The 20,063-nt window shown below is 42.3% G+C and overlaps 1 protein-coding gene across 1 annotated transcript in view; it reads left to right on the top strand.

Annotated features, from left to right (window-relative positions):
* The first annotated feature begins 366 nt into the window (after positions 1-366).
* LOC126470149 (activating signal cointegrator 1 complex subunit 2 homolog) overlaps positions 367-20,063 on the top strand; it is a 35,745-nt gene continuing 16,048 nt past the window's right edge. Inside the window, exon 1 of the mRNA XM_050097762.1 lies at positions 367-499. Coding sequence (XP_049953719.1) covers positions 413-499 — 87 coding nt within the window. The 5' untranslated portion in view covers positions 367-412. The remainder of the gene's footprint in view (positions 500-20,063) is intronic.

Genomic DNA, 20,063 nt, shown 5'->3' on the forward strand with positions numbered 1-20,063 from the left:
ACTTTTTACTCGGTCGCTTCCGGATCGGTATCCTTTATCTCAAATTGATACATTTACCCTTCTCCATCGTCGCTGAAAGTCGGCAACATCATCACGGAATCACCCTGCATTGTTTTAGGAGGGTGACAGCAGAAATGTATCATATCGAAAGGTACAATATCTACTGGTGTGTAAGTCTACCTATGGACTGACAACAGCGTTATTTTTTATATCTCTAGTTACTCACTCTATTAAAGATCAGGTCGTTGGTCTGGCAATGACAACTGCTTTTCGCGTTGCATAACCAGGAAAAACTGTTCGCGACAGAGGTCACCCGGCGGAGGCAACCAGCGCAGTAGAAGATCAGGATTTTCGGGCGCCGTCCCTTTCTCCGCAGGAAGCCGCAACCGCTGATTCGCCGGGAAGTACCGCTATGACGTCAGTAGGCTGTGCTGGAAGCTATATGCGCGGAACCAGTGCTCCTGTCTTCAGTTCAGTCTGTGACGCCGCTGTCGAAATGGTAAGCTGCCCAGCCTTGCTTATTATATTTGGTATGGACTTACTTCGTGTTTATGCTTTGACAGAGATTCTTCCAACGTCTAACTCCACAATCTCCAAGCCTGGCTACTACGACTATCGTATTAAAAATTGATCACATTGACTTCCAGCCGCGTCATTTCAAACTTCATAGCAGATCAGTCTTAATACACTCCTTAGACGTCATGAGTTGACTTTTTCTTAAGAAGTGTGGGAATGGAAGGAGCAAACGACTTTTCGCAATCCAAAATAAACAAGAGGATGATCATCTGAAATTCAAATTGAATAGGCTGTCGGAGGAAGGGAGGGAGGGATGGTATGAGGCATGGCCTACTTGTAAATAGGTGCCATTATTAGTCAGAGTCAAGTGGGTGGGACTGGGGACATACACGTTTAGATTCCCCTTGTGTTGGGGAGGACAATTACATATTTATATCAGTGAACTTTACTAAGAAGTATCTGCTTATGTCAAGTGAACTTAATCAAAAAATCACGCAGTGGTTAAAAATAAGTACCTTACATAATACTGCAGATATTTTAGCAAAATAAATGGCGACATCATCTTCAGAGCGAAGAAATAGTGTGACTCTCCTTGTACGATACACTGTATCCAATTGCCTATCCAGCTGTTCTGTATGGTTGGAAGGTCCTGCCATTTATGCCGAAGATAACCTTCTATTCGCACAGGTTGCTGGGTGGTAATGTTTCGATTTACAGGTACACATTTCAAAAATTTAGTTATTTGCAGATTGTCCAGTGCCAAGGTTGCATATACCCGTGGGCAAGTGTGGTCGCCCCCTCGCCTCTCCCCCCCTCTTCACACTAGTTCGCATGCAATGAGAAAAATGTAGTGTAATCAGGTGCTTTTCTTTCAAGAAAATGATTAAAAGTCTGTAACAGTGCCGTAAAAGGCTCTTTTTTACGGCTGCTTACAAGTCATCTCTGTCTTTCAAAATATAAAATATTAAAAATACACCATACCCTAATTCGAGGGTGAGAGCCCTTTTCCAGTGCTAACTTAAGGATTTTTCTAAGCAAACTGGAGACTGTTTTGACTTTTATACAATGTAAACACTAGTTTCATACTACATAAGAACTTCAGTGCTGAACTTATAGACAATATGGAAGTAGAATGTCTCGTACTATACTTTCGACTCTGACTTTTGCAGTAAGAACACAGGAAAACTAATATACAGCAGTATATAGCATTTTAATTAATGTCACAATATTAAATAGTTCAAGTGTGTAAATGTTTAGTAATGGGATCTCAGGCAATGAAGCTGTATTACGAAACAACTGAGGAGCACACAGATATGCAAGAAATTTAGGGCCATTAACATACTTGCCATACAATAACTTATTCAGTTGTTGAAGCACTGTCGGTGGCAGGAAGTGTATAATGTAAACACTTAGAATAATAAACACAATGCATTCATATAGACTCTTCTTAAATTTTACGAAAGCTACTTCCCACTAAAGTACAAAATACGAAACCCCAGTTGTGGCAAGTAGTGGCAGGCAGACAGTTTGGAAAATACAGACCATCAGGATCTCTTGTATAAATAAGCAGTAAGTCTATCAGAGTTAGTGGCACAATTAATACCTACTTGCAGTAGCTGGTTACATGAAATCCTGCAAGATCTCAAGAAATTTTGCAAGAGAGCCTATGATTATATGTTTCACAAGGAGGATACGTAAATCTCAGCATAAAATTAAAAAAGAAAAATATGGAGTGTAGTGACGTCAGTGCCAAAGACGCAGGCGAAAGTTTCAGTTGTCAGTTTGGTGAAATGGGAGAATAAAGACGTTACTGGCATTACTGAGTTCTTGAAGGATCATTTATTATCTATTTTGGGTAAACTGATTCAAAACTATTTGCTCAACACAAGTCACATAGATGTGTTACAGATTGCTTTTTCGAGAGAACAACAAGAGATGAGGCAGCTAGACCTTAATACAAGGCGAACTGAGTCAATAATTAAGCCGATGAAGTGTTATATTCAAGTGGGTACAGTCATATACCAAGTAGGATATTGAAGATTTGTGCACTACACTTTGGCAATGTCCTTAGTCACTCATGCATCACGTCTTTCCATGTTAGTATTTTCCCAGAGGGGATCCTACATAGTAAAAGGGAAAGGATACTGTTGGCAACTATAGGCCTATATCATTGTCACATGTATCGTCACAAACTGAGTGAAAGGTATTTTGCAATAGAGCAGTCGCATATTTCTCGGGCCACATATAGACAGATACACCGTTCGATCTGTGTTGGCTGCTTAGTTTGCAGGCAGCTACATTCCTTCTTGCAGTACACAGAGAACCGTATTGAATAAAAACTGTCGTCATTGGATATATGCTTTTACTCCACAATAACACTGAATGTCCCAATAATGATAGTAACAACTTTATTGACACTGTGGACCAAAACTGCGAAACTACGGTATTTATAAGGCTTGAATCTCAGTCTAAGCAATAGGAAGCAGAAGTTTGCATTACGGGGTTTCTTCTGTTGTACAGATAACTGTCAGTTTTTTTTTCTTTTTCTTTTTTTGCGACTAATGTAAACATAATTGTTACAGATGCGATGAAGAACTCATTAATAAAACAAAATCATGACATAAAGATACACAACTTTCGTTTCACACTCTTAACTGCAATAAAATACATTTTATTCAATTTCTAACATACAATGCTGTTCGTGCTGATTTTCAACTCTTCCGTGGGAAAGAGAGGCACCAGTTTTCGAGGTTTGAACAAATTATAAGGTTTCGTGGAAGACACCTATGCGGGACCTTCCATAGAAGCTACATGCAACTACCTTTACTTTATGGTCTATAGTCCACTACCAGTACCACTGATTCAGTGAGACACGTTTACTTCACACATTTCCATTCCTTGAGTTCATATGTGATAATATTTTGGGGACAGTCCGTCCAGGCAGAAAGAATACGTTTTAGCCAAAAAGCGAGCGACCTGGATCATATATTGAAATAATCAACGGCGTTTAAGTAGGTCTCTATGTGATAAGCTGAGGATTATTACGCAATTGAACTTGTTTAAAAGTGATAGCAGCATTCGTCCGGTGAATTTTAGACACAATAATGATCTTTATGTGCGAGTAAATCCTTGACTACTGTTCGTACACAGGTGTTGCACTTTTCAATAGGCTTCCACAAAAACTGAAGACCATGAGTGACACACCACACGTTTTCACAATCAAGCTGAAGGATTTTCTCCGTCGAACGTTTCCTTTTTCTTGAAGTATTAACCTACGTCCATTTCTTTTCAAGAAATGTAATTTGGCTTGATTAATGGGTCATTACAATTGTAAGTCATTAAAGTGCAGTAGAAAGTTCGAACACAGGTCACTTAATGAAGATAAACTTTTTCGATCCGATACAGCCATCCTTATTTGGACTTTCCTTGATTTCGCCAAGTCGATACAAGAGAGAGTATCATGCCTAGTTGAATAAAAAGTAAATAAATTAATTACATAGATACATAAAATTCAGTCACTTCGCTACCTTAGCCACATAATCGGAGTAGCTCTACCGTCTGGGAATCCAGATTCAGGCTTTCTAAATTGTTCCAGGGCTGTGCTGGGATGGTTCCTTTGAAAAGGGCACGCTCGATTTCCTTTCCCATCCCTTCATAACAGAAGCCAGTCTTCCGTCTCTAAGGCGCCTTGCCACGGTCCTTGCGGCTCCACCCGTCGGAGGTTCGAGTCCTCCCTCGGGTTTGGGTGTGTGTCTTGTCCTTAGCGTAAATTAGTTTAAGGTAGATTAAGTAGTGTGTAAGCTTAGGGACCGATGACCTCAGCAGTTTGGTCCCATAAGACCTTACCACAAATTTCCAAATTTTTTTCCGTCTGTAATGACCTCGCTGTCAACGGGACGTTAAACTCTAATCTTCCTTCCTTCCTTCCTTCATTGCTTCCTTCTGAGTAGCCGAAGAGGCTTTAGCCAACAAAACGTATGTATTTCCGACACGTTCCTTTCTCCGTGGAATTTTCAGTGGCAATGTTCTCGATAGAAGTATCTTAATAATTATATTCCACTTACACTAATAACACCACGAGTTCTTTGTTTTATAATTTCTGAGGAGATCATATCCTGAAACAGAGGTTTGGGCAGGATATGTTTCTCACGAAGAAGAAAAACCATCGTCACGTTCCAATACTGCAGTACCACATTAGTTCATAAAACCGTTTGTAATGCAACTGATTAGATCCAACAGAGTTATATGAATGCTAAGTACTTAACTCCTTATTCACTACAAATATTACATGCTGTGTCATCATAACCACTGTTTATGTAGTTTAAAATAAGTCAGTTACTAGTTTTTAAAAGGCATCAAACTTTATGAGTAGGAGCCTTAAATCCTCAAGAAAAAATTTCTAAGTTGAAGAAATACATTTTTTATTTCATCTATTTGCCTTTGGTATACGAGAGGGAGAGCGGTGTGCTGACCACATGCTCCTCCATATCCGCATCCAGTGACGCCTATGGGCTGAGGATGACACGGCGAGCGGTCGGTACCGTTGGGTCTTCATGGCCTGTTCGGGAGGAGTTTAGTTTTATTTGCCTTGGGTACCCATATACAGGGTGTTTCAAAAATGACCGGTATATTTGAAACGGCAATAAAAACTAAATGAGCAGCGGTAGAAATACACCGTTTGTTGCAATATGCTTGGGACAACAGTACATTTTCAGGCAGACAAACTTTCGAAATTACAGTAGTTACAATTTTCAACAACAGATGGCGCTGCGGTCTGGGAAACTCTATAGTACGATATTTTCCACATATCCACCATGCGTAGCAATAATATGGCGTAGTCTCTGAATGAAATTACCCGAAACCTTTGACAACGTGTCTGGCGGAATGGCTTCACATGCAGATGAGATGTACTGCTTCAGCTGTTCAAGTGTTTCTGGATTCTGGCGGTACACCTGGTCTTTCAAGTGTCCCCACAGAAAGAAGTCACAGGGGTTCATGTCTGGCGAATAGGGATGCCAATCCACGCCGCCTCCTGTATGTTTCGGATAGCCCAAAGCAATCACACGATCAACGAAATATTCATTCAGGAAATTAAAGACGTCGGCCGCGCGATGTGGCCGGGCACCATATTGCATAAACCACGAGGTGTTCGCAGTGTCGTCTAAGGCAGTTTGTACCGCCAAAAATTCACGAAGAATGTCCAGATAGCGTGATACAGTAATCGTTTCGGATCTGAGAAATGGGCCAATGATTCCTTTGGAAGAAATGGCGGCCCAAACCAGTACTTTTTGAGGATGCAGGGACGATGGGACTGCAACATGGGGCTTTTCGGTTCCCCATATGCGCCAGTTCTGTTTATTGACGAAGCCGTCCAGGTAAAAATAAGCTTCGTCAGTAAAGCAAATGCTGCCTACATGCATATCGCCGTCATCAATCCTGTGCACTATATCGTTAGCGAATGTCTCTCGTGCAGCAATGGTAGCGGCGCTGAGGGGTTGCCGCATTTGAATTTTGTATGGATAGAGGTGTAAACTCTGGCGCATGAGACGATACGTGGATGTTGGCGTCATTTGGACCGCAGCTGTAACACGGCGAACGGAAACCCGAGGCCGCTGTTGGATCACCTGCTGCACTAGCTGCGCGTTGCCCTCTGTGGTTGCCTTACGCGGTCGCCCTACCTTTCCAGCACGTTCATCCGTCACGTTCCCAGTCCGTTGAAATTTTTCAAACAGATCCTTTATTGTATCGCTTTTCGGTCCTTTGGTTACATTAAACCTCCGTTGAAAACTTCGTCTTGTTGCAACAACACTGTGTTCTAGGCGGTGGAATTCCAACACCAGAAAAATCCTCTGTTCTAAGGAATAAACCATGTTGTCTACAGCACACTTGCACGTTGTGAACAGCACACGCTTACAGCAGAAAGACGACGTACAGAATGGCGCACCCACAGACTGCGTTGTCTTCTATATCTTTCACATCACTTGCAGCGCCATCTGTTGTTGAAAATTGTAACTACTGTAATTTCGAAAGTTTGTCAGCCTGAAAATGTACTTTTGTCCCAAGCATATTGCAACAAACGGTGTATTTCTATCGCTGCTCGTTTAGTTTTTATTGCCGTTTCAAATATACCGGTCATTTTTGAAACACCCTGTATAAGTGTATACTGCTGCAGTGAGATACCAACGGAACCAAATGCTTGCGAGAAAGGTTACATGTAATTTCACAACTGTAGATCTGCCAACACTCTGACAGCGGATAGTGACTCGTGTTTGAATAGCTCAGTCGGTAGCACATTTGCCCACGAAAGGCACAGGTTCCAGATTCGAGTCCCGGTCCGGTACACAGATTTATTCTGCTAGGAAGTTGCAAATCAGCATACACTCCAATGAGGGGGAAACTCATTCTGGGAAGATTACATGTAGTTGTGACGCGGCCATCAGAGGTCAGTGCCCAGACACGTCATCTCGAACGCCTGTAGCAATGAAATTACTGAGACTAGGTTCAAATACTTCCACTTTATCGTTGGTCACTGGTGAATAAAAAATCTGATTTCGTCCATCGCTAGTTTCATAAACCGTTATTTGCACTTTTGCGTAGTATTATTATCATATGAAAAAAAATATTTTCCGATACTGATATTATTTTTAATTCATAAGTGCTAAAACATACAACGACCAAGTGCCTGATATCTGCGTCTGACACAGGAAATATTCACAGACAAAATTGACAAAAGTCTTCAAATATCTGAAACTACCTTTCTACTTTTGTCTCGAAAAGTGGTTGTAACGTTTAAAAAGATACCTTGCTTTGAGTCTACTACCCATATCTTATACGGAATTGAAGAAAACCTAACAGCGGTTAGGAAAATCATTTCACCGACGACAAAGAACATATAATATAGGCGAAGAGAATTTCCAACACTAACAGTGAAACGCCAGAACTAGCTCAGACAGAAATTTCAAGACTGATATGTACTATCTTTCGCCTCTTTCAATGAACAGAATGCCGAGAAAAGTGAACTAGACGACGAAAATAATTTAGGGTAGAGAAGTAAAGGTAACAGATTCTGATCATTATCTATGCTAGGCTCAAAACTTATGGTACTCCAGATGTAGTTCCTTGTGACAGTCTTTGCTGCACTTCCACTTCTGTTTGTAACAAATATACGTTTAATCTGAAAGCAATAAATGATTCGAACACATGCTGCTATCAAATACTTTTTTTAACTCATTGCATTTTAAGGAGAACTCGCTGTTAATCAGAAGTAATAATGAAATTCAGCTTATAACAGGATCTACAACACGACTGTCTATTTTTAAAGCGCGAACATTTACTTATATTTAGTTATCATTGTTTAGCGAATACATCTGTTATTACGTTAAATTTTGAACTAACAGTGGAGCTAATTATGTATATGCACGTCGGGGTCATTAGAGATGAACCGTTATATAATTTGAAAAATGAATCCGATATGCCCAGATTAATAAATCATACCAAATTCCCACTAGCTAAGGCCCAAGTAGCCCAAATTAGGACAATATGTCGGATATTTGAGCATAACTCCTCTCGAATACCACACCAGTGTTTAATTTACTATGCTATCTCTCGCTGATCTTTCAAGAATACTACGCTGAATTCACAGCTGGCACTGTTGCTGAATTTCCATGGCAAAATTAAGCAGCTTCTAAAAAGCACTTAGGCAACTTCCTCTAGCATGAAATAAGGGCTATCGAACCAGCTCACCTCGTCCTTTTGGAAGGACCTCAGCGGAAGATATTGTCCCCCGTGATGGCAATGCCTTTCAGTACCCGTGTTTATAGAAACTAAGATGGTGATTAGAATAATGAATGGATGTTATGCCACATCTGTGTCGTACATGAAAGTTTGTGTCAATACGTTGAGGCGAACGTACCGTACCAATATTTACATCTGGCAGGAATTAAGATTTTCTTTGTTTAATTCTTCCCAAGTGACACAAATTAAGGAGGAACAGGAAATACAGGGAGAATCTGAAGATCATAGAAAAAATTTAGGAGTTCGTTTCTAGATAGTTTCTGACTCTTTTCGTGTAATGGACCTATTGTCTCCAGTGTCTCGATGTAGATTAGTTGCATGTCATCTGATATTTTATTTCTTACCCCCATTTATATTTTTATCTGGATTGCACTGAAAAATCTGAACAACAGTGCAAATGCCCTGTGTGTCGTGCTCGGAAACGAACTTGTTCCATTCACCGACAGTACTTGTTGACAACTGTAATGCCCACTTATTCTTCGCCGTCAGCCTTGCACTGATTACAGCTCGGTTCTGTCCCAGATTTTTTTCCCGGCGGTGTTAGTTGTAGGTTAAGAGTGATATACAGCATTAGCATTTGAACCACTCAATAGCTGGTCGATATGCACGTGTGCATTGGGTCGCTGAATGCATTCGAGAAGCGACTTAACGATCCTATTCTCAACTGTTCGGCTACGACGGCAGTCACATCACAGTACATTCGAATCTCTAAGGAGTTGTTGGGTTACTCTGTCTTTTACGTTCTGGTGGTTGCATACTACAGGCTTTTTTTTTCACTGTTGTTAGGGTGTTTTCACAGAAACAAAAGTAAATTGGGTAACAAACCGAATAAATCATAATTTCATTATTACGCATTAAAGGGCCATTGCAGGCCACGTGTTTCTTGTACCAAAATATTCTTCAGCATCCTCCGAAACTTTGTCCTTAGAATTCAGGTCCACCCTATATATATCACGAGGTGAAAGTGACAAAAATTTCGAATAAAAACTTTCACACTGTAACATGTCCTATTTTCTGTTACGGCCCTCGTCTAAACGCATGAAGCAAACCATACAGGATAGTCAAGGGGAAAGGTACATGCTTTAAGAGGTGTTAATATTAGTGGTCAAAACCCTACCATCTGGTGAGCAAGATGTATGAAACAGGCGAAATACCCTCAGACTTCAAGAAGAATATAATAATTCCAATCCCAAAGAAAGCAGGTGTTGACAGATGTGAAAATTACCGAACTATCAGCTTAATAAGTCACAGCTGCAAAATACTAACACGAATTCTTTACAGACGAATGGAAAAACTAGTAGAAGCCAACCTCGGGGAAGATTAGTTTGGATTCCGTAGAAACACTGGAACACGTGAGGCAATACTGACCTTACGACTTATCTTAGAAGAAAGATTAAGGAAAGGCAAACCTACGTTTCTAGCATTTGTAGACTTAGAGAAAGCTTTTGACAATGTTGACTGGAATACTCTCTTTCAAATTCTAAAGGTGGCAGGGGTAAAATACAGGGAGCGAAAGGCTATTTATCATTTGTACAGAAACCAGATGGCAGTTATAAGAGTCGAGGGACATGAAAGGGAAGCAGTGGTTGGGAAGGGAGTAAGACAGGGTTGTAGCCTCTCCCCGATGTTGTTCAATCTGTATATTGAGCAAGCAGTAAAGGAAACAAAAGAAAAATTCGGAGTAGGTATTAAAATTCATGGAGAAGAAATAAAAACTTTGAGGTTCGCCGATGACATTGTAATTCTGTCAGAGACAACAAAGGACTTGGAAGAGCAGTTGAATGGAATGTACAGTGTCTTGAAAGGAGGATATAAGATGAACATCAACAAAAGCAAAACAAGGATAATGGAATGTAGTCTAATTAAGTCGGGTGATGCTGAGGGAATTAGATTAGGAAATGAGGCACTTAAAGTAGTAAAGGAGTTTTGCTATTTGGGGAGCAAAATAACTGATGATGGTCGAAGTAGAGAGGATATAAAATGTAGGCTGGTAATGGCAAGGAAAGCGTTTCTGAAGAAGAGAAATTTGTTAACATCCAGTATTGATTTAAGTGTCAGGAAGTCATTTCTGAAAGTATTCGTATGGAGTGTAGCCATGTATGGAAGTGAAACATGGACGATAAATAGTTTGGACAAGAAGAGAATAGAAGCTTTCGAAATGTGGTGCTACAGAAGAATGCTGAAGATTAGATGGGTAGATCACATAACTAATGAGGAAGTATTGAATAGGATTGGGGAGAAGAGAAGTTTGTGGCACAACTTGACCAGAAGAAGGGATCGGTTGGTAGGACATGTTCTGAGGCATCAAGGGATCACCAATTTAGTATTTGAGGGCAGCGTGGAGGGTAAAAATCGTAGAGGGAGACCAAGAGATGAATACACTAAGCAGATTCAGAAGGATGTAGGTTGCAGTAGGTACTGGGAGATGAAAAAGCTTGCACAGGATAGAGTAGCATGGAGAGCTGCATCAAACCAGTCTCAGGACTGAAGACCACAACAACAACAACAATATTAGTGGTTCTGACATAAAAAGTTATACGAACGTATGTCCTGCTTTACGAGTTTCGAGGAAACTAATGAACAAATCGGGAACAGTACAAATCCAGATAATAGTAAGTGAAATATTGTGATCTAATGTTTTGTTTAATTGTGTACATTTCTTCTAAAAGATGTTTAAAACGTCCGCCGTCAACTGCAATGCATTTTGCAGCTCTTGTGGACAGCTGCTGTGTTCCTGATCTGATCTCACTCCTACGATCGTTTACTTGAGAACAAGCATGTAAAATACGAAATGGAAGTTCCTTCTTTGTGTCCACTCTATGCGTCTAGACTTCGCTCTTACGCCAACCACACAAACAGTAATCTAATGGAGGAAGACAGGGTGACCTCGACGGCTAAGAAATGACTATACGTCGACTGACCGAACGCCCAGCATATATTTTAGTGAGGTGCTGTGTGACCGTACGCAGAGTGAAGACGGAGGAGAAGAAAGAAAAAGGAAGGGAACAGTGGTGCTAGCTGCAGCGGGACATTATGAGGAATCATTGGCGACAATCGGAAATGTGTACCAGACCGGTATTCGAACCTGGGCCCTCCTAGTTACTAGGCAGGTTCGTTAACCACTGAACTACCTCCAACACATTTTCAAGGAAATCAAGACAATGTACCCCATTAACACGGTTATCGAAAACTACTGGACGGATGAGCTGGTGGTCAATAATGCTGAACTACACTTTTACTGGATAACGTCAAATGGCTCTGAGCACTATGGGACTTAACATCAATGGTCATCAGTCCCCTAGAACTTAGAACTACTTAAACCTAACTAACCTAAGGACATCACACACATCCATGCCCTGGATAACGTCGTTGAAAATTTGTTTCAACAGTGACGTGCATATTTTCATTTGCCCACACGTGAGAGTTGCGTGTGTTATTGATGCCATTGCTGGTAGATGTTGACTCGTTAGTGAACAGAATTATTGGAATACAGCGTTCATTGGCAATGATCCATTGACAGAATTCCTTTTGTTTGGCATAATCTCCCGCACGCAGGTGTTGCACACTGCCGATGATACGGATGCAGGTAGCCGGTAGTTGGACTGCGTTCTACCACTTCAAGAATGTTCTCAACTTTAGTGATATCTCATGTTGGACGGAACGTTCAGATACATGTACGCTGGGAAGCGTACCACGCTCACGCAATCTGTCAAACGCCGGCCGAAGTGGCCGTGCGGTTAAAGGCGCTGCAGTCTGGAACCGCAAGACCGCTACGGTCGCAGGTTCGAATCCTGCCTCGGGCATGGATGTTTGTGATGTCCTTAGGTTAGTTAGGTTTAACTAGTTCTAAGTTCTAGGGGACTAATGACCTCAGCAGTTGAGTCCCATAGTGCTCAGAGCCAATCTGTCAAACACCCTGTTAAATATCCGTATCCAGAACTCCGTGATAGGAAATGGCCGTTCGTATTCGCGAACAGCGGCTCTGGAATTACTATTGCAAAACCCGTAGACAATGATCATGTCACCATACTCTGCCTCTGTGAAGACCTGTGGCATTTTCACTACAGTGACTCGTACTGCTTTGATTGTACCAGTGTAGTACACTGGTGTAACCACTGCGAGGTAAACAACGTGTAAACCCACAGGACTCGTCACCCCACCATGTGCAAGTGAAGTGTGTATTAGAATGGTCAGTTAAGACTACACTATGTAGCGTAATGTCGCTTTGGTTGTATCCACGTGCGAGTGCTGGTGAAGACGGACATGCGACAGACGCCTGTTATTTCCAAACAGCTGTATGTTGGATACAGTTAAGAAATTGCTAATTTTCATTTGAAGTTTTTGTTCAAAATCACTAATACTATCACCCCTCAAAGCATGTGCCTTTATTCCTGACTCGCCCTGTATAAACATGTTTTAAGATTCATGGATTGATTAGTGATACATTAAATGATTACGAACAACAGAATAATTTCGAGAATTTAAATACTAAAACTTAAATCAGCTGTACAAATGCACGTTAAGGCATTTTTCACAAGAGTAAGTGTAAATACTTTTGTCCAAAAAAAAAATCTAATGTGTGTGAAATCTTATGGGACTTAACTGTGAAGGTCATCAGTCCCTAACCTTACACACTACTTAACCTAAATTATCCTAAGGACAAACACACACACCCATGCCCGAGGGAGGAGTCGAACCTCCGCCGGGACCAGCCGCACAGTCCATGACTGCAGCGCCTAAGACCGCTCGGCTAATCCCGCGCGGCGAATATTTTTGTGTTTTGTTTACATACCTTTGGAAAGCAGTAATGATCACAATATGAAAGAACATTTCGTCTCACATTTTTATTTCCGTGATACTTATTTTTAAATTCTACACAGAGATAACCGATATTTTGCGTCTTATTTTCTTTTATCAGAAATATCTTTCTCTAAATTCTTCTGATAACCAGTAATTACTGTTAGAGCCTGCATTCGGGAGGACGACGGGTCAATCCCACGCCCGGTCATTCTGATTTGGGTTGTCCGTGATTTCCCTAAATCGCTCCAGGCAAATGCCGGAATAGTTCCTTTGAAAGGGCTCGGCCAACTTCCTTCCCCGTCCTTCCCTAATCCGATGAGACCGATGACCTCGCTGTTTGGTCTCCTCCCCCAAAAACAACCCAACAACTGTTAGAGCCATCTGAGTGACTGAGGTAAAAGTAAGCCTTTATTTTCAGTGCAGTGCAGATTCAGTATACTGTTCCGTCTGTCAATATCCCTCCAAAGAATCAAATCAAGGTTAGACTGCGAGAGCACTGTCACTTCACGACAAGAAGAGTGACAGCATAAGCCATAGCCTGCCGAACTGGCATATGTCGTTCAAGCATTCGACCGCTATCGTGAGAAAAAGAACTGAAGATCAACCTCCTTGAGGTCGCTTGCCTGACATCACCATCTGATGATCGCTACCAGAACTCATTTCGCGTAGGCATCACATGTTGAATGCTACAGCACTGTGCGCTGCCGTTTTGGAGGCAATTGGGAGGGCTGTGTCAAAGCAGACAGTACCTAACCATCTTCACACGATACATTTGGCCTCTAGGTCTCCATTACGAACAATAGTACGAACCCCTTGCTCCTCCGTGGGCGAACACAGTGGACAAGGAAACATCTGAAGTGGAATCTGGATATAAGTCGTTGTATTCTCTTCATCGTCGAGTGTAGGATTTGCCTGACGCCTGGTGATCGTAGTGGGAGAGTGTGAAGACGGTCAGATATTAAATCAGGTTTCTGTTAGACTTAATTAAGATAAAGTTTTACCCCCGCATAAGAGTGATGGGCACAAAACAGGACCAGTGAGTGACGCATTACGCTATCATCGTTCTGCGTCAAATAATTTGCCGAACTGTTCAAATGGTTCAAATGGCTCTGAGCACTATGGGACTCAACTGCTGTGGTCATAAGTCCCCTAGAACTTAGAACTACTTAAACCTAACTAACCTAAGGACATCACACACATCCATACCCGAGGCAGGATTCAAACCTGCGACCGTAGCGGTCGTGCGGTTCCAGACTGTAGCGCCTTTAACCGCTCGGCCACTCCGGCCGGTTGCCGATCTGTGATTCCACGTAAAGACATACCACTCCACGCGCAATCACTCCGTTTGGAAGGAATTACTTTCACAGTTAAGAGTTGGATGATGTAGTATTTCGGCTTCTGGACAACTTAAAGCACGTATTCCCTGGCAGCACTTGAGTAAAAATTTTGAATACTAAAATTATGGTTCGAAATTAATGGTGTACTTTCGATGAAATCAGCAATTCGACTGGAACCCGAAAGCACATCATTAATAAATCACACCGAGGCAGTTGAGCCACTGATTTATATGCTGCTTCTTTGTGCAGTACTACTGTTAAAATAACATATATGTTTCGTATTGACTGCTTTATGTTTTTCTGAGTTATTGTTGTTTCTGTAATTTTTTGTTAATTCGTAGAATAAACTTGAGTATAACACACTAAAAAAGATGCATATCGACTGATGAACAAAACATTATGACCACCTGTTTAATAGCTTGTTTGACCTTCTTTGGAACGAAATACATCATTGATTCTGGGTATCAGGAATCCTACAGTTTGTTGGTAGGTGTGTGGAGGTATGTGGCATTAGATGTCTACGCACAGGTCATGTAATTCACGTAAATAACGGGCCGCTGATATGCGTACGCGGTGATGGCGCCCGATAGCAACGCAGGTGGTTCAAATGGCTCTGAGCACTATGGGATTCAACTGCTGTGGTCATAACTCCCCTAGAACTTAGAACTACTTAAACCTAACTAACCTAAGGACATCACACACATCCATGCCCGAGGCAGGATTCGAACCTGCGACCGTAGCGGTCGTGCGGTTCCAGACTGTAGCGCCTTTAACCGCTCGGCCACTCCGGCCGGCCAACGCAGGTGGGTTACATAGGATTTTCATCAGGTGAATTTGGTCGCCGAGACGTCAACATGAGTTCTCTATAATGCTTCTCAAACCACTGTAGCACTGTTCTGGTTCCGAGACAGGGACAATTATACTGCTGGAAGATAACATCACCGTTGGAGAAGACATCAAGCATGAAGGGATCCAGGTGATTCGCAGCTATCAGAGTGTTTTAGATTGCTACCACAGGTCCCATGCAAGCGCAGGAGAATGTCTCTCGAAGTACGAGTATAATACTGCTCCCACCAGCCTGCATCCGTGGCGGGCTGGACGTTTCGAGCCACCGTTCACCTCGATTACGGCGTTTGCGGAGACGACCATCGACAAAAATTTGGTTCACCCGAAGAACCGACACGTTTCCATTGATCGACGATCGAATCCCTATTGTCCCGCGCCCACTGCAATCTTAATTGACAATGTCGTTGAGTCAATGTGTGAACACATAGGGGTGGTCTGTTGCGGAGTTCCATGTTCAACAATGTACGATGAATGATATGCTCCAAAACACTTGTGCGTGCACCAGCATTGTGATCTTTCGGCAGATGTGCCACAGATCACCATTTGTTCTAATTTACAGAGCAAACAAGCCTCCAAACCCCATGTTCTATGAGGAGCCTTCAACGTCCAACCATTTAGTGTCTAGTGGTAATTGCACTGTTTTTCTACCTCTTTCCGTAGATACGAGAGTAGCATGTGAACATTCGACCAGTTTCACCGTTTTCTTGATCTTATTCACACGTTGTGTGTAGTAAGAATCTCCTCTTTGTCAAAGTCGCTTAGCTCAATGGATTTCGCCGTTTGCAGCCCATATTTTTGTTAGGGTGATCCCACGCCCGTGTCTGCTCCTCTTACATCCTTTTGTTACAGCGTCACGTGCCCGCGTAGACACCAGGTGACATCCAACGTCGCGGTGGGCAGTGGTCATAATGTTTTGGCTTATCGGTGTATTTTGCTCAGGTTCTCAAATGGAGTCTACGAAACAGTACCTGAAGGAAAAATCAGAATTATGGTTTAACGCCCAGTCGATAACAAGGGCTTTATGGATGGAGTACACGCTGAATGGGGAACGACGGGGAAAGAAATCTGCTGTCCTTTTTCAAGGAAACTTCTAGGTATCTACCTTAAGAGAATCAGGGAAACCATACTAAACCTAAACCTGTGTGGACAGACCGGGATTTGCACCATCATCCTCCCGAATGCAAGCTCAGTGTCTTTACACAGCGCCTCCTCGCTCAGTAAAAATGTCCTGCTTAACGCCAGGAAGTTTCACACGTATTACTTTTTCACGAAGAGGAAATAGTAAGCAAGATAGTTTCTTTTATAAACTATACTGCGTGTCAAAAAAAAGTGAAGAACTCACAAGGGGAAGAGGAAACGAAATTAAAGTTCACCAGTTAAGAAGGCATATGATATCGTGTCGTTTCGGAGATTACAAACTTGAGCCAAATTTACAAAGAATTTGACAATATGAGCCCACTTATAATTATGACGTTGCACACCTTCTCACCTCAATGTACACACTGATTCAGTTGGGAGTGTTGTCATAAAGTCGTTGTATCCTCTTCTAACGCAAGGTGACGTACAACTGTTGTAACTGATCGCTGAAACCCAGGATGCTGGATGGAGATATCGTGGAGCTGCTCCCACACGTTTTCTATCGGGAATGATTTGGCGATCTTGCTAGTCACCGGACTACCTCATCAAGTAGACAGTTCGCAGACACAAATGGTTCAAATGGCTCTGAGCACTATGCGACTTAACTTTCGAGGTCATCAGTCGCCTAGAACTTAGAACTAATTAAACCTAACTAACCTAAGGACATCACACACATCCATGCCCGAGGCAGGATTCGAACCTGCGACCGTAGCGGTCGCTCGGTTCCAGACTGTAGCGACTAGAACCGCACGACCACTCCGGCCGGCTCGCAGACACACACGTGCCATGAGTGAACGAGTATTGTTCTGTTGAAAAATGGCACTGCTGTACTGTCGCATGAGAGAGAACGCATGAGCACACAGGATGTCCATGAGGTACCGTTGTGCTTTCAGAGTTCCATCCATCTCCACCAACCATAACGTGAAGGCATACCTGATGGCTCTCCGCCTCATGACGTCAGGAGCAGTCGCGCTCTGCCTCTCCAAAAGTCTCTCCCCAAGTTCCAATCATAGTCGCCGAAGACGGTCATGCAGGAAACCACGATTCATCGCTGAACGCAATGCGGTGTCATTCATCAGCAATCTATACTCCACGGTCGAGTCACCACGCCAAACACAGCTGTTAGGAGGTGTTAACGGCAATCTGCATGTGGTATTGTAGTTATTCTGGAGTTCGGCTGCCGCTGGGTATGGTCGACCGGAACTTTGATGACGAGTATACCTGTCTTCACGCTCCCATGCAGTCCAATTCGACCCACTGTCACGTCTGAATGCCTCATAATGCTGGATATTGCACGATTCGACCAGCCATCCTAATCAAAACCCGCAATGAGGCTCCTTTCAAACTCCGTTAGGTGCTGATAACGCTGTCTCCGTGTCCGCAGTGATCACTCAACATCTGATGTTGTTCACCCCCGTTATTTAACCTACCAAGCACTCTGGTGGCCGTTCTATCTGTCACAGAGAACCGCACCTCTAATCATTTACATATGCGACGATGGTGTGTACATGTACGTAATTACACTGACATTAGACCATGTCTCTTGGGTGCTTCATGTTTTTGTGAGGCAATGTATACAAGATGGCGCCAACTGCACTAATGCCCTATAGCATCAGCAACATGTATTGATCGGGAGGGCCTCGGGAATATTTATTAGCCGCAAAAACCTCGGCCTCACAAATTATAAGTTTCCGGAAATTCCTGACGCAGATTCCGTGTAGAGGCTGCAGGAACGACAGAAATTTTAATAGATACCCAAGTCCGGAGGTCTATTGTACCTACGATATAGCATCAAACACATGGAACAGACTGTTTCTCTTTCCTCGTCTACAGTGGGAAAAAGAGAAAAATAATTTACAGTGAATCTGCTAATTACCACATAGGCAACTGACTAGCAAACCGCTATCGCATTCATGTAAGAGAATGAGGACTAGGACAAAAAAGGTAACGAGTGAATAATATGAAACCTGAATGCTGTACACTTTGTTGCACTCCATGGCAATGAGCATTGTAACCGCTTTAGTTAGCTGGTTACAAAAGCAGTAACTCGCAGGTTTACAGCAAATTCTTGTCGCTTTTTTGAACATCAGACGCTTATTTCCGAATCACGACGTCTCTGGACATGGATTCATGTGCAAACAATTACCCATCCAGTTTTCTCTGCATACCCAGAGAGACATTATGCGGATTTTCCAAATATCCTGTTAACTTCATACTGTATGTGCCTGGAAGGTTTTGTAGTGGCAGTTTCATATCAATTAAAATAACCATGTGATTGATAGTAGCAGGAAGCGGGTAATGGGGAACAGCTATCATGTTATTCATCATTCATCTTAAACACCACTGGTTTGCTGCCTTTCCTAATCCACAGAAACGTGCGTGACTTTCAGATCGTAACAGCTTTTTCTCCTGCACGTACCTGCACAGTCCTAATTCTCAAGGTTTTATAAATAAATTTATGAAATATGCAACAACAGAAACAAATACCCAACTTCTCGACGAATATCGGTGCAACACAGTCGGATTCCGCATTAAAGGCAAGGATCAACAATAATCCCGTCTACAAGCAGAGTAACAGATATAACCCACAAAACTATTGTGCAAACTCATTCACATCCATCTATCGCAGAATGTTAGAATATATTCTGAGATCAAATTTCATGAGCTATCTTGAACACAATGACCTCCTCCTTGCGAGAAAGCACGGATTCAGAAAACAGCGGTCATGCGAAATCCAACATGCACTGAAAGCCAGGGCAGTCAGGTCTGACTCAGTACCACACACTTGTTAAAGGAAGTATGATCATATACGATATCAAATGAAATTTCGACTAGATTGATGATTTCTTGGTACGGATTTACATTGGAAGCATTGATTGAGAGTGATTAGATAATGGAGAGTCATCAACAGGTGTAGAAGTAACTTCTGGCATGCCCAAGGGACGTGTGTTGTAACCCCTGCTGCTCATGTTGTATGTCAATAACATGATAGTTACAATTAATAGTGACCTCAGAATTCAGAAATTTTACGGGTGATGCAGTTATCTGTAATGAAGTATTATCTGAAAAAATCTGCACAAATATGATTAGGCCCTTTGGTAGGATATTGAGGAAATGCTTTTAGTCTACAGAGAAGGCTACTTACAAATCATCAGTGCGACTCAACCCATAACATTGTTAAGATGTATGGGGCCAGTATCAAACACATATAACGGGGAATATTGAACTTATACTAAGAGGGCAATACGATTAGTCACAGGGCTGTATGACACCCCGGAAAGTGTCAAAAAAATGGCTCTGAGCACTATGGGACTTAACATCTGAGGTCATCAGTCCCCTAGAACGTAGAACTACTTAAACCTAACTAACCTAAGGACATCACACACATCCATGACCGAGGCAGGATTCTAACCTGCGACCGTAGCAGTCGCGCGGTTCCTGACTGAGTGCCTAGAACCGCTAGACCACCGCGGCCGGCCTCGGAAAGTGTCACAAATATGTTGACAAATCTGAACTGACAGACTCTTTAAGAGAGATACCAGCTCTCCTGCGAAAGGCTATTTCAGATACTCTAACAACCAACATTAAATGAGAAATCTAGGAATATATTAAAACCCCATGCGCATCGCTTCT

The sequence above is a fragment of the Schistocerca serialis genome, chromosome 3 (assembly GCF_023864345.2).
Source record: "Schistocerca serialis cubense isolate TAMUIC-IGC-003099 chromosome 3, iqSchSeri2.2, whole genome shotgun sequence".
Lineage (NCBI taxonomy): Eukaryota > Metazoa > Arthropoda > Insecta > Orthoptera > Acrididae > Schistocerca > Schistocerca serialis.